This window comes from Caloenas nicobarica, chromosome 2 (assembly GCF_036013445.1).
Source record: "Caloenas nicobarica isolate bCalNic1 chromosome 2, bCalNic1.hap1, whole genome shotgun sequence".
Taxonomy (NCBI): Eukaryota; Metazoa; Chordata; class Aves; order Columbiformes; family Columbidae; genus Caloenas; species Caloenas nicobarica.
This window is the reverse complement of record NC_088246.1, coordinates 143,298,394-143,314,417: the sequence shown is the minus strand read 5'-3', so window position 1 is coordinate 143,314,417 and position 16,024 is coordinate 143,298,394. Positions and strand designations below refer to the sequence as shown.

At 43.3% G+C, this 16,024-nt stretch overlaps 1 protein-coding gene across 2 annotated transcripts in view; it reads right to left on the bottom strand.

Moving 5' to 3' along the window:
* GRHL2 (grainyhead like transcription factor 2) overlaps window positions 1-16,024 on the bottom strand; it is a 66,494-nt gene that overhangs the window by 12,744 nt on the left and 37,726 nt on the right. For both annotated transcript variants that reach the window (XM_065628585.1, XM_065628584.1), the window contains 5 exons: window positions 12,630-12,788; window positions 6,885-6,972; window positions 6,658-6,797; window positions 3,419-3,450; window positions 1,875-1,969 (listed from right to left, as the gene is read on the bottom strand). In XM_065628585.1, coding sequence (XP_065484657.1) covers window positions 1,875-1,969; window positions 3,419-3,450; window positions 6,658-6,797; window positions 6,885-6,972; window positions 12,630-12,788 — 514 coding nt within the window. The remainder of the gene's footprint in view (window positions 1-1,874; window positions 1,970-3,418; window positions 3,451-6,657; window positions 6,798-6,884; window positions 6,973-12,629; window positions 12,789-16,024) is intronic.

Sequence of the window (16,024 nt, the reverse complement as noted above, 5' to 3'; positions counted from 1 at the left end):
AATGAGCCGCTTTGAGATTATGTTGCTTTTAATACATATTTTCACATATCAGACCTGCTCTCTCTCAAACGTTACACCAGTGCCCCATCTATACCTGCTCTCTAGGAGTCAGTGGTTCTGCTGTACCAAATAAACCTGGGACAAAAAAATCTTCTAGTATGGTTAAGCCTGAGAAAAAACAGCAGAACATTTTAATACCTGGTGACTCCTGTGGCAAAGACAGTACTGTCAAATGGGCAGATTCAGCTGAGCTGTGTCCATCAGCACAACCCCAGACACATGGTTCCCCATGGTGGGAAGTTCACCAGCACAGGCCAGGTTGCAGAAACACTGAACAGGAAGAGATCATCCTTGCCTCCCTGGTTCCGTGCCTCTCCTCGATTTAATTATTTAACATAGTTTTGCCACCAGTTGAAAAACTTTTTTCTTTTTCTTCCAGATCTACCCCTCGAAATGGTTGCAAGTCCTGGACAATATTAAAACAATTTACCACAGCAAAGGGCAGGAATAACCAAACCAATACCTCATTGTAGGCAACTATCCAGGCTTCCAGCTGGGAAACCCAGGAGAAACTGCGGGAAACGACAGTTCTTTATGTAGCCCTTGTGGCTGTCCCCTTCACTTGATGGAGACCTGATAACATGAATTTGGTCAAGGCCTTGAGTCAACCAGATACAAGTCTGCGATCAGTGCTGACCTCATATGACTAATTGAAGATTTAATTAAAAGAACAATATGTTCACATTTATTGCAGGAAGATATCAGTCTCCATCCTGTAATCTTGTGTGCTTCCCCTGGTTCAAGCACACCACCCTAACCCACAGAGAAACTTTGCAAATGCAAGCTCATAGGAAGTTGTTTCTATAAAGCTCAAATGAATCTTACAAATGGTGTAACTAAGAACAACTGAGCTCACATCTGTATGTTGTTGTTCTGTTGTCTCACCAGCTGATGGGTGAACCTCAAAACATTTTCAAATTTGAGTTTTATCAGTTAATCAAACTCCAGGAGCCTCCAATAAACTTACATGACAGAACTCATGAGACTGAAGGAGTGGCACATATTCTCCAGTGTGCCTAACTGTGGCAGTGTAGGAAGTTATCACCTATAGCACTGCACTGGAAGTGACTGTACACAAAGCAGATTTTGTGGACAAAATCACCATCTGTTCACCCTAAGCTTCAGTGCAAAATTTAACAGTTCTACCTAAGCCATTGCTTCAGTGTTACTCAATTTAAGCTTCGGGTAGCAGACTGGAAAACATGGGTCAGACTGAAATGCAACTGTGATAATATTCACTTAGGAGAGTAAAAACAGTTAAGAGAAACAAACTATTAAACAATTCAGTTAAGTCTGCTGAAAGATGTCTCTCCATGCCTTATATTTCTAAGTGGGTAAGAAATATCTGAAATTTTATTCAGGCTAATCTAAGTCTGCAGACAGCAAGAGCTTGCCTAAGGTCTCCGTATTTGACCCAGTGCATCTTGCTTATTTGCTTGTTATGCCAGCCAGAACAGAGATGATGAGCAAAAGTTAAAAATAGAAAACCACATATTTTCTACTGGAGCATTTATGAACCATGTAGCTTGGCCAAGGATCAAGAAATTTTCTGGTTTTTTATATTTGACATATACTTATGTCCTGATCCCTTCCTGAGATAGCACAGTCCTTTCTCTTTTCTGCTTTTAAATCATTATTATCATTTGTTAAAAAGTCTCCTTGTATACCAGTAAGTGTAATGATGTCTTCTCCCATCTACCCCACATTTGCACTAGCATCAAACCACTGACTTGGTCCAAGTCACACCTGCCCTTCCCAGCTTGAAGCCATGAGTCCCACAGCATTATTTTTCACTGTTAAAAATGGACTGTTACCTCTTTTCAGGCCTTCTTCTTTCATTTGTTTCAAAGGGGATGGACCAAACTCCTCCTCCACAGGCCGGAACATCCTCTTGACCAGGACACTGCTACTAGAAGACACACAGCAGGGACCATGTCACGGTAAAACTGTGCTCCCCACAGAAGAAGAGACAACAGTAGCAGTCTTGGCTCACTTCGTACTCTGGCAAAAACCCCACCAGCTACTCATGTAGCACCAGACCAGAAACTGCAAGGATTTAGCTTTTGATGCTTATCTGAACTCTCCAAGCCTCTCAAATTGCCCAGACTACCTGGCTGGGAGAGGTGACACGAAAATTTGAAAACCCCAAAGGCCCTTAACTGTTTAAATATTGAGGGAAGGGCAGTGGGGAGGAAGAAACAGCTAAGTAAGGAGCTGAAGCCACAGTTACACATCGATTCACCTCCTCTTTAGGGTCAAGGAGACAGCCTCGGGAAACACCAGCAATATTTCTAAAACCCAAGACCATACAAGCCAGCGAGTTCAAAAGGAACAACATGCTGGGCCAGACCCAGCCCAAAGCTGGGACAAGCTCTGCCAAGGAAGCCGAGGGCTGAAGGCACCAGGGCCATCCCCGTCCCTCAGCACAGCTCTGGCAGGATTTGTGTCTCATTGGAGGAGAGAACTGAAGCCAATGTGATTGGTGCAATAATCCCCTTTGTTTCTCAAATTCCACTGTGAGCTTTATGAAGAACATTAACTTCATCAAAGAAACAAAAAGAGCCTTGTGTTTTCAAGTCAATGTCAGCTGCAGGTGCCCGGGCCCTCCCTACCACGGGCCACTTTCTGCAGGCTCATGTGAGTGCAGTTGACTTACTCCCAACTCTCAGATTTGAGGGTGCTCACTTGGGATTCAAACAACTTATAGAAGTCTGGGGCTTGCACACATTACAGTTCATATGGGCTTAACTTCAGCTATACATATAAAAGCCTTCATTTCACAACATCTGTAACTATTTTAGTGACTTTCTGCAATTCTCCCAGTCCCTCCAAATGCAATAGGGGTGCTTCCATTTCCAACCTCCCCCCTTCACAGGATCTCCCATTCTCCTTCTGCTTTTTTGTTCTGGCACTTGGGCATCCTTTCTGCAGTTCCTGTATTTGTCATATAAAGATGTGTGTGCTGCTAAACAGCTTTCAGGAATGGGGTGAATTTCAGTGATTTGTTAAACAATTCCTGATTTTGAAATGATTTGAGAACACTTATATAAAAGGCACTTTATTATTAAATATATTATTTTGTCCCTGTATTGAACCTTACAACTCTTGAAACTGCTTTACTTGGAGATGTAATAAAAAACAGATACAAAAAGCAGCCAGTTCACATGAAGGAAAAGAAAGTTACCATAAAATAAACCTCCCGCTACCACTTCTACATATCACTCACCTACTATTAGTAATGGAAGAACATGAGGGAAGGGAGAGAAAAGAGATCATTTTTATCTGATTTCATGTTTTGTGCCTGCTTTCTGAGTCTGAACTGCTAATTGCAAAGGTTGTGAAACAATAAATGCCTTACCCTTCTCTCTCATCATCTGTATTATAGTAAACCTAGAAGAGTGAAAAAAAACCAAAACAATTATTCCTGAAACTCAGACACCTGCTTAACAGAGTAACTTCAAAAGGAGGAAAAGACAACAAAAGTGGTTTGCAGTTTTTCATATGTTAAAAATCCTTTTCCTTCTATAAAACACAAACATCTCTAGTTCTAATTGTGATCTGGAGAAAGTGTGGCTTAGAAAAACTGCTGTTGAGTATTATCTAGTGGAAATATATTAAACATTTTCACAGAGGTTGCCCTCTCCCCTGGTTTATATCATTTTCCCAGTTATTTTACAATCCTCTAAATCAGATCACTACTCACCCAAATTAGCCCTAATACAATTTAAGCCACAGCACTCACAAGCTTTTGTATGTATTTAATATTGTTTGAAAATCTAATTAAACTATAAAGACCAACATCAAACTACAGGCCTAATGGAAATACAACTACTAATGGTACAGCTGAACTTTTCTGCGCAGGCTCTTGGCAGAAGGACAAGTCCAGACTGTTGTTTTGTGTAAATCAGTGTAGCTCACAGCCATTGGGACCAAATTCGCAGCAGCAGCAAAAGCTGCTAACAGTAGCAGGGGAGGTATAAAATCAGAGTCTGCTGTCAAAGGCTTTACACAACAGTCAGCCAAACTTCTCACGATGTGCCTGCACCGCGGGTCCGCCCCCACAAGCGCACCAGCACTGCAGCTGCTGAGTTACAGCGCTAGCGCGGGGTGAAGGGCAGGCACCGGGCCCTGGTTCTCCTGGGCTGTGAGGCACCTCGGGCAGGCTCCAGTGCTCGCAAGACTGGGAGCACGGTCAGCTCCGTACTGGGTTTGTGTGGCAAGGTTTTGGTAGTGCGGGGGTTACAGGGGTGGCTTCTGTGAAAAATCGCCAGAAGCTTCCCGTATGTCTGATGGAGCCAATGCCAGCTGGCTCCAAGACGGACCTGCCGCTGGCCAAGGCTGAGCCCATCAGTGATGGTGGTAGCACCTTTGGGATAATGTATTTAAAGAAAGCAAAAAAAAAAAACCAATCTTCACAACTGAGCTGGACAGAGGAGTGAGAATATGTGAGAGAAACAGCCCTGTAAACACCAAGATCAGAGAAAAAAGAGGGGCAGAAGGTGCTCCAGGCACCAGAGCAGAGATTCCCCTGCAGCCCATGGTGCACTCCATGGTGAGGCTGGCTGTCCCCCTGCAGCCCATGGAGGTCATGGTGGAGCAGAGGTCTACCTTCAGCATGGGGAGGATCCCACGCTGGAGCAGGTGGATGCCCAAAAGAGGCTGTGACCCTGTGGAGAGCCCACGCTGGAGCAGGCTCCTGGCAGGACCTGTGGCCCCGTGGAGAGGAGCCCACACTGGAGCAGGTTTGCTGACAGAACTTGTGACCCCATGGAGGACCCACGCTGGAGCAGTTCCTGAAGAACTGCAGCCCATGGGAAGGACTCATGTTGGAGAAGTTCATGGAGGACTGTCTCCTGTGGGAGGGACCCCACGCCAGAGCAGGGAAGGAGTGTGATGAGTCCTCCCCTTGAGGAGGAAGGAGCAGCAGAGACAATGTGTGATGAACTGACCGCAACCTCCACTCCCTGTCCCCTTGTGCTGCTTAGGGAGAAGAGGTAGAGAATTCGTGAGTAAAGTTAAACCCAAGAAGAAGGGAGGGGTGGGGGGAAGGTGTTTTTAAGATTTGTTCTTATTTATCATTTTCCTACTCTGATTTGATTGGCAATAAATTAAATTAATTTTCCCCAAGTCAAGTCTGCTTTGCCTGTGACAGTAACTGGTCTAATGATGTCTCCCTGCTCTTGTCTCGACCCAGGAGAGGGGAGTGATAGAGGGGTTTTGGAGGGCAGCTGGTGTCCAGCCAGGGTCAAGCCACCACACTGGAAGCCTTCACTTCTGAACCTGTGCAATGAAAATAGCTCAGGTGTGTGTGTGTGAAGCTGAGGTCTGTAACTCATTCTACATTCAGGACCTGAAAAGTGGCTACGAAATACTGTCATAATAAATCATTCTTACATTAAATAATACACAACCCAACTGAAAAGCTCAGGATAGCAAGGATATCAATACTGCAACCTAAACAGCAGCAAAAGACAGGACTGAGCATTGCCTAAGAGCTAGCAGACTGGGGTATCTTCCAGCTAGTTTAGAAGGAATGCTTCCACCTTCTCCTGTTTTGAGACAAATCCACATTCTGGTTTGAAATCCATGAGGACAGAAGGTACTCGGCACTGATACGTGAGTGGGTGTCTTTCCAATTTTGGAGACTAAGTCAGTGACAGCTGTGATTGCAATGTCTGTGCTCCTTGTGCTTTGCTCTAACACAATCCTCACTGCTTAAAAATAAATGACGATTTCAACTCAATGTCATTTAATCTTCATTATTTTAGTATTTTGCAGCAAGATGCATATAAAATTTCATCTACTACTTGTCTTTATAAACACATGCATGAAGGTCTCATTCTACTTCCTGAGATGTTAATAAATAACAGGTTCATATTAAAAACATTGTCAGAGCTGACCTTCCAGTTCAGGTTTGCAATTTCCCAGCAAGCAATAAAGTAGGTCTTAAAAGAGTCAAGTCAGCAAAGACTTTCTCACACTTGCTGGTGATAGTGACTCCGTGACTTCTGCACTAAGCCAATATTGACTATTAATATTAGCACAATAGATTTTTACTTTGTAGAGTGAAAACACTTTCTTCCAAGGAATTCCCAGATCTCTAGGTGATGCCACGAGGAAATGGGCGGTGGTGTTTAGTGAGCCTAGTTTTGACCTCCTTAGACACAAGAGGTTGGTCTTTGTTTACCATTGTCACAGGGAGGGGGATCTCTGCTACCACAAGGTGGCATTTCATTTCATTTCAACAAGCCAAACAGCACATTCAAAACCAGACTTTCTTTCAGTCACAAATCAACCTTCTACTTCAAAATTCTTGACAATTTGTTCCATTCTTTCTTACTAGCAAAAGAATGGCAAAACTGTAACTGACACAAACTAGTCAGTTATTAATGAAGTATAAACTCCTTTTTCACATCCAAAACTCAGAAAGACACTTGTCTCTTGTAAGGTCTTTGTTAAGTGACTCGCCAAGAAATGTGTTTACCAAAACCAGAGCTGAAACAAGTGGCCCCCAGGATCAGTGATTTATTTTCCTAAAAGCTGCCTCAGAGACAGGACAGCAGGTGGGCACTGGCCTATCCCATTAGCTTGTCCTACCTGTCCCGTTCTTTGTAGGTTTCCAAAGTGAACATCTGGAATGAAGAGAACTGGCTGAGAATCCAGGTCAGCCATTGTTTTGAAGAAGGTGATATCGCTCTTTTTTTGCAGAGGGAGTGCACTCAACTTCCCTTCAGCTGCTGGGAGGATCACAAAGGAACACAGTTATGAGAGGAGGCATGTTAAGCATGACTTAACCCCAAACCAGAAAAGCCCACGTTACTCACAGTTATTACATGAGGCTTGGGACACCTGGCCTTTGCCTTTCTTCCTGTTCTGCTTCCTCTCTTCATCTCGAATTTTCCTTTCCGCTCCCTGATGCAAAAAAAAGACAACTCACAGATATAATCCAAAAAGGAACCACTGGGAGCATCGTCCCCTGTGATGCCTGGAACTACAGCGATGGACACATGAGAAATGCTGAAACCAAGACTGGTTATCCCATTACAGATATATCTGTCCATGTTGTTGGGGAACGTGGAGGGGCAGCCAGCTCTGTATCAATCACCTGTGCCCAAAACTCAGGCTGGCACATCCAACAGCCCCAGAGCTGAAGCCAGCAGGAGGAAAACACCCACATGCTGGCTTGGAGGAGATAGAATAGCCAGCTTGGGCAGCGCGCAGGCTGTAGCAAGAGCTGTTATCACCACAAGCAGCGCAAAGGGCATCCCAAGCCCAGCGCCTCTGGGATGAATGGAGTGCTCAGGCCAAAAGCTTTGCGTAGGTACTGATGTAAAACACCTGCAGGATTGCTATCATCCTAGGCTGTGTCTGTGTCAAGCTTTTCCCCAAACTCTCCTTCACCCACCTCGTCTGGGGGTGGCATTGCTCCACTGTGGCCAGCTCTGTAGAGGCCTTTAAGATTTGGCAGTGCAAGAAGGCTACACTAACAGCTTGCCAACAATGCAAAGGCTCTTACAGAAAAATACAGGCATTTCAAACACAGAGAAGCCCTCCAGAAACTGGAAAGCAGTGTAGCACTGCCTTACTAGGCCCCAGGAACTCCTGGGAAGTTGCAGGCTTCTGTTATATAAACACACTCTCAACAAGTTTAGAAAATAAAACTAAAAGAAAAAAATAAAGCAGCAACACCTCCTTTGAAGTTCTCCTAATTCACTTTATAAATATGAAAATAGTCATGCTGTGAAGAGTATTAAAGATCCATATGCTCACAGACAACATTCAAAATTAAAGGTTTTTTCCAAATTAAAATTAGAAGTTTCTTTAAAAGAAAGGGGAGAAGGGGAAGGAAGGAAGGAAAGCCAAAAATATCCACTCAAGATGGCAAAATTCACACACGAGCCAATGAGCCAAGCTTGAACAGAAGACAAGGAAAGATGTACTCCTGGCTGTGATCTATCAATGGATTTCCTGAGGTTGACAGAATTGGAGGAAGAAACAGCTCTTTAAAAAAACATGAAGGTGTCTAATGGAAACATCACCTCCAGACCCAGGTCCCAGTCTGGTTGTCACTGACCTCAACCACAGAAGCCAAGGGATTCAGAGTCATCCCCTTATCAAAATTGTTTCTAGGGGTACATTTGTATCTTTAAAGGCCACCTGTTTTTTGGCAGAAAGGAGCACAAATATGCTTCAGAGCCACTGTCCTGCAAAGGCACATCCCTGCGAGCCCTGTGCTGCACAGAGCAGCTCTGCCAGGCGGCCACAGCCCTACCTGCCTCTCAGTGCTGCCGCTCTGCTGCTCCCAGGTAGAGGGATGAACCTCAAAAGTAATGTCATTTGTGGCTTTGACCAGGAGTTTCCTCTCAGGAAAGCAGAAACTGAGGAGGGCTCGGCCTTCTCTACACAATAATTAATGTATGTTTTGCTGATTTTTCTTTGATATTGTCTGCAACTGTGAACTTAGTAAAGCTTCACACCTTTGTCTTCACTGATTCACAGCAAGACCCCTGCAGGTCCCCTGGGGAGCGGGCGCTCTCTGAGCAGGGCAGCCATTCCCACCCACCAGCGCTTATTTGTGCCACAGCCACTTTAAAATGCAGCAACTGCAACCCCCACAAAACCACTGCCAGCCCTTCTGAGCCAGAGCATCCCCCACGGCATAGGGCAGGGCCAGCCAGGCCCATGGGATGTATGCCATTGCTGTAGGTGCTGAGGCAACAGACCACAATAAGATTTTTACATACCAGAGCATTTCTGCTGGACAGTTTGCACAGCTGAGCCATCTGACGCATTTCTAATAAATCAGACTTTGCATATCTCTTCAGGACAGAAGAAGAAATAACCATCTCAATAAGGGACTATAAATCAGGCTCTAACCAGCCAAATAATTGAAAGAGTTTTTCGTTTTTTCATTCATGTCTGGCGTTTGTATAAATGGAACAAGTACTTCTACCACTAACCATTGGCAAAACACAGTCTATGAATTTCAGCTAATTCAAAATATTTTTTCCAAGTCTTTAGCTCATTCAAGCTTATGTCTTGCATTCCAGGTCCAGCCTAGTGAAGCCCTTACGATCGTAAGGACCATTCCCACCACCACTGTGAAGCTCCTGTGTACACCTGCTTCTAGATCAATGCCAAAGTGTTTCACACCTGGTAGGACAGGCCTGTCCATAGACCTCAGCTTTCTTCTCTCTAAAGCTGAAGACTAAAAGGCAATTAGAGTTGCTCAATAACTGATAATAACCCATTCTCTCTATTACTATCCATACTGAAGATGAGAGGAACTGCACATATGCCAAACAACATGCGGTTTTCCAGAGTAAGGAAAATGAGACATGCAGTTTTCCAGAGGAAGGAAAACAAGATTAATTTATTTGATTTTGGAACAATGTTTGCCAAGTCAAATGCTTCTGCTTCTTTTCAGCAAAGCTAATCACATATAAGAAAAATCAAAACATTTCTGAATCCCCAGTTCCTTCATACGCAGTGGCTAAAGCATCTTGCAACATATAAATATAAATAGGCCTGGTAGCAAGTTTCCCTGACAACCCACTTAAGGAATAAAAATTATATTCTCTTATCATAATGCAGCATCAGTGATCTGCATATGATAAAAAGACTGTAAGGGCAGAGAGAATTAGCAGTGAGAAAACAATTGTGCCCTGTAACGTTTGCTTTGAAGATTGCCTACTGGAAGATAAACACGGACAAGAGATTGGAGAATGAATAGGGAGCAAGCATACGATTACAACCTTTGTAGCCTTTATCTCCATACACGTCACTTAAAGCACACATGGATCTGAGTTGGTGTTGCTCTCTAGTCTATATGTAAACAAATACTAAATTTAAGCAAGTGCCTGAGTAAATACTAATATATATATGTGTATACATATATATATAGATATACATATAAAAAATATGTAGCACAGCTAAATGCAGTTTTATTTCTTCAGGGATGTTCTTACCACAACAGATATGCTGTGTTTCACCTGAAGGGTATTCATTTATCAGGAAACGTTTTTCTTGAAAACTGGACAGTTCTACCAGTGATTTATCTAAGTTAACATACAAACACATCTACTGGTCTTAAAGAGGCACCACCACTGCAGAAAGACTGTTTGTAAGAATACTGTCAGGCAGGGAAACACTTTTTCTTCCATGTGTCAAACTAAGATATATTTCAGTACTTAGGCAGGAGGAATTTACTGTGCAGTTCCTCTAACCCGGATAATTGTAATAAATCAGGCACTTTTCTCATTAGCTTCTCTTTGGGGTTGCCAGATTGGGGCACAGCAGCGCAATTCACACTTTTTAAATATATAAAAATTATTATACATTTGCTGGGGTTTTTTTAATAGCCCTGTAATAGATTTTTAAATAATCATGACAAAGAGGTGGGCAAAAATTCTCCCAGCGTCAGGGACTTTCCCACAGGCAGCAAACTCTGTCCGTGTCACTAGAGGGCGAGTCGCGGACTCAGCAGAAGAACGGAATCCGGGAGCCTCCATCCACCACCACCTCAACTGCTGCCAGGGCTTGTTCGGCATCTTGGAAAGACGGGGGTACCCAGCCCCACCAGCTGCCTTCCTCTGAGCCCGACCAACCCTCCCAGTGCTGCCAGCAAGTGGAAATTCTCCAACCGTTTATTTACTTGCAAAAGCACCATCACAAAGGGGTGTTGGTAAAGACACAGCAGTAAGTGAGGGAGAAGCAGGCCTCGGTCTCTTTGAAAGTGCCAATTAGCACAAACCGTCATGTGAATTGACCTCAATAATTTTCATTCATTTTCATTCATTCAACTCGTTTTCAGCCCTGCATTAAGTTAAAAAGCTCTATGTGTGTGTATGCTTGTCTACATTTATATTATACAGATACATACCCTATTATCGATACCCTTGAGCCCTCTAGTTCCCACTTGCAATATAGTTTTGATGTGGATAACACTTTAACTACCCCTGTGATCTTTTCGTCTACTTTGAGACAGTTTTGATTAAAAGTCTCAACATCCATTTCCTGCTTTCTAGTCTCGGTATTTGAAGTACCAATTAAGCCAATAGATGGAATGAACATACATTATTCAAAATCTCCACCAGTTGTGTCTACAGCTCACACTTGATGAGTTTGTCCTCTGAATTTCCTTCCTTTTTTAAATAATTCGGATTTTTCTAATTGCTTTTCAAAAACAGGTAGATTAAAATGACTTGTTACTTCGATATTTACTGAGCTTTTAACATCCAGCTGTAGCTTCAAATCTCTAAATATTTGACATTCAAAGTTACAATTAAAAGCATAACATTTTGACTGCAAGAAGGCCTCAGTGCATACATTTACATTCATTACTTCCAAAGCTTTTGCTCCACTAACACAACTGACTGATTAGCCCTCAAGATCCCGTTGTCAAGACGGCAACGAGGGAACAAACTGAAAATGGGGAAGGAGCAGCAGCACAGAGACCTGGAACAGTTGAACTCTTACCCTTCCATTAAAAAGTTAATGCTACCTATTGCCTGGGGCACGGCTTTTTGCCTTTCTATTCCCACCTGTAAGACGGCAAGACTAATTTGGATAAATTTCCAAGTCACTTAAACAGATGTAGGCTCCTGAATCCCTGAACCTTGACTAGAATCCAGGCATCCACTCCCCACTGGAAGATCTTTCCCAGCAGGGTTAAAGTCATCATCTGGCAGCTGAAACACAACCGAAACATGGTCACGCTCACATCTAAGAATCCTCAGGGAGATAACATTTCTGAGCAACTCTTTCTACTCAGTGGTATATACAGCTGACCATGACACTGTCAGACTCATTAAGGCATGATCTATGTTTTGATGCTGAAAAATCCTACCACTTCTCACAAAGGAGTGGCAAAACCCATTGTAAAAGAACCAAATTTTGCAAAATGAGTGAGCAAAAGAGGGAAAAAAATAATAGTTACTGAACTACAAAATGGGAATGGCTAATTTATTTTTGCAGTTTACTTTTAATAAGAAAATCCTAGCAACATAAAAGGCTCACTGAAGGTTTCAAAATAAGTTCGCAATCAAGCAAGGAGAAAAAAAAATTAGGTGCATCACTGGGACTTGGTGTTTTCCACTGTATCACAAAACAGAACTTAGCAGGCTTTTCTGAAAGGTGCATTTCTCTACCAGAGACCTCTCCACAAAGATTACATGTTACCTATCCTGGCTGTTAGAACCAGAAGGAATAACATCATCAGACATGCACTTGCGTGAGTCTATAGTCAGAACTTACCTTCCAAGTAGAGATCTTTAGGTTTGTGCTTTCTATGACTTTTTTGACATTCCTGTATTGTAACCTGTAACACGCTGTCCTTAAACAGTCCAACTATCACTTACAAGCTGAGGAATCAGGGCCAAAAAGGTTGCAAAACAGTAAAATAATTACATGATCATCTGTTAGATTTATGATATAGCTGGTCCAAATTCTACCATGAAACATAACTCTTCAGGGAAAGAAAAGACATTTAATTAGGTCTAAAATGCAGCAGCAGTAAACCGCCTAACAAGGTTGCTTCTCTATCAATGGTAATTGTGCTTTTCACTTACCTTGTCACAAAAAACTTTGATCTGGCAGTAGGCTCGGTGGATGGGTTTATTGCTGCGGTTGTTGTAGCTGTACGTATCAATCTGAATCATCAAAGGAAGCCCTTTTACTCCTTTTTGTGAGGAGAAGTCTGTGCTCAAGCAATTCACTGTGATGAAAATCTGTGTGGCAGAGAGTTTATTTTTTAAATGTGGTGCAAACAACTATTAAATTTCTGGAAACACAAGACAACAAAGGGGAAATAAAAGCAGACACCCCCCCTCAAAAAAAAAATTCAGCTATGATCCACACTTGGCATTTCACACATTTTTTCTCCACTTCTGTCCTAAGTCCAGCAAAGATGCTCCCACGCTGGGAAGAAAGACAAACTTTTAAAGCATCAGTGCTTCAGTTTAGATCAGGAGCTCACATTTGAAGTGAATCATTTGATTGTCCCAACTTACCTTGCTTTTGGTTCACATGAGAGAGCTCAGAGTGCATAAGCTAGATTCTTTTTGGAAGAGCCAGGCCAGAAGATGTGTCCTAGGAGCACACCTCACATTCTCCAGCTGCTAATGGTTACTCAGTCTGTGGGAACTGACTAAAGATAATCTGAGATAAAACTTCCTAAAATATGTCTCATGTGGATGTCAGGTCTTCAGCCCTGACTTGTTCCACTCTACAAACCTGCTCTGTATGTTTGCATTATTTGTTAATATAGACATAGGAAGATCATCTTACATCGTCCTTACCAGACATATTTTGGTCTGGCTCGTTCTTCCAACAGCTCATAATTTAAGTTCAGTGTAACCAAAGAAAAGCCCTACCATTCCGCCTGCTCCCCAATTCTCTTCACACTCTCATCAACTGTACCCCTTCCTCCATCCCACCAACAGATACTCCTCGTCTTCATTTTAAGGGTCCTTCACAATCCTTCTATAATTTCAAAAAAACATCTCATCCTGCCTTTCAAACTGGGGAGGAGGTTCTCAAACACTTACAAAACCACTCCCTATCTCTTCTCTAAAGTCCCCTTCGCCATGTAGCATCCAGGCAACTTGTTACTGTCCTCAGTTCCTGGCAAGTCCTGCCTGCCTTTGCTTCAGAAATCCCTCTCGTGCTTTTCTTCTATGCCCACTTACGTGTCAATAGCCACCAGTCACCTCCTGCCCGCTAACCTCCATCAGTACAGAACAAGGTGTGTCTCATGTGCCATGAGCTTGTACAGCACATGGCAGAAGGGTCTCCCATCCCCAAGTCTCCCAAGGACTATTTTGATGGAAAGCAAGCTGGAACCATGAACTGAAACATCCCTGGCTTCTTTCAGTCAGGATAGGGTGCATGAAACTTGAGAGATGAAACTGGATTAAAAATCCAGTTGTTTTTCCACTGGTGAATATGTGCATTACATAGTAATTTGGGCCAATTATTTATTGATCTGATTCTACTTTCCCTCAGTTTAAAAACCAACAACAAACCAAAACTGTGAACTAAGGAAAAGGACACAGAAAGCTGCCAGTTCATATTTTCTGAATGAGGAGGATGTGAAACCTGCTCCAGCAGAACGAGCACACTCAGGAAGGAAGAGATCTGCAGCAGCTCTCAAACAGACCTGATGCACACCTGGTTGGGCAGAGGAGAGGCCAACAGACCCCCAGAGGTCTGGGAGGAATCAGGAAGGGAGATGAGAGCAAGAAGGAACCCTCCCCAATCCACAAGCAGGAAAAAAAAAAAAGTTTGAGTGACCAGAATACTAACATCCCTAAGAGAAAGGCAGCTGAGAATAAAGAAAGGCTCTGGTAGGGCTGGTGCGGGTACACTTTACCCTAATGGTAGAAGTTAACGTTACAGTTGGTTTTTTACGATGGAGCCAGAGCAGCTTGTTTGCCTGACTGAGCTAATGGCACCTCCACATTTCTGCTTCTGATGGTATCAGAGAGCTGCATTTACAAATGAAATAGTTGACCTTTAACTGCAGGGAGAGGAGGGAGGTGGGGAAGGGCCCTAGGTGAAACTCTGATTTTGAAGCAGATAGTGTTATTTCTGTTTCAAATTACAACTTGGTCTCGCCAGCTCCAAAGGTAAGTGTGGACACGGGTGCAAATGCCTTTGAAATATGATGGCGTGCATTTTCATTTGCCTTCGGACTCCTTTACAGAGTCTGGGCAATGCTTTGAAGCGTGTGTGAACACAGAGCAGTGGAATGAGGTCTGGCATAAACCAGAATCTGGTCTTGCTATATTTTAGCCCATACAAGGATCTTCCGAACTGTATGTTAAAATGTGAAAGGGGACATGCAGGCATTGCATCTACTCAGCAGCTTGTGCATCTACCACCTTTGCTACATGCTCAGCTGAGAAGTTATAAAAGACTTTGTACCACCTTAATCACCCACATACACTGTGTGTCATCTCTTCCACTGCCTCCAGAAACACTGAACAGAGCAGGAGCTGCTGAGGAAGACAGACTTGATCATTTTAGGAGTCCTTATACAGCAATAACAGATTGAGCATGAATAATAGATTGATGCTGTAAGATTCAATATCCTAGTCCTGACACTGTAATACATCAGGATCTCTCTAAGGAGCAATGACTGTGCATTCATGAGCATGAAGTGTATTATACTTTCTATCATTTAAACCTTGCAGATAGATGGGTTCAAATTAACACAGATAATTTATTTTGGGGAAAATTTTCTGTCTCTATACAATCTTCTATTAGCACAACACTGACATTGGATTTGGAAAACATTGGGGGTGTGCAGAGGGAGGGGGAAGAGGGCCTAAGTTCTGTTACTTCAATTGATTTTAGGAGTTTTTCTTTCTATGCACGACTGAACATTTGCACCAGTTTCACCACCGTGGTGCAGCAGGCTGCTGCGCTGAACGGGAGCTGGGGAACCCTCTGGACAGTCCCCTTCTCTCTGGCCCTGCCCTGCCCCGAAGCCTTCGCCTCCCGAGGCAGCAGCCAAGGAATGCTGCCGGCTCTGGTTTCACCTGCCTGCCCAAGCACAGCCTACTTTGCCCCCTGCAACCCCCATTTCTCCCTCTTTGCAGCTCCTGTCCATACGCAGGTACTCCCCACTCTCAGTGAGACAAGGAGCAAAGCAACCCCACTGACCGCCAAGATAATAACCCCATTCTACCTCTCTTGGAAGACATTCTGGTTTGAGAGCCTCCTTGTTCTGGTCTCTTGCATGGTAGAGTTACATGGCTAGAAAATGTAGAGTTAAGTAGAAATACAGTAGCAGGAGCAGAAATCACTGCTTTTTTCCCCCCGGGGCCCTGTCTACACTTGACTTAGAACTATTTTAATGAATGTGACTATGGTTGTACCTGAATTCATTTACAAACTTTTTTTTTCCTGTGCAAACTAGATTTTAGCAATGTTCTGCTATCGGGAACAAGTTTGGGTTGTT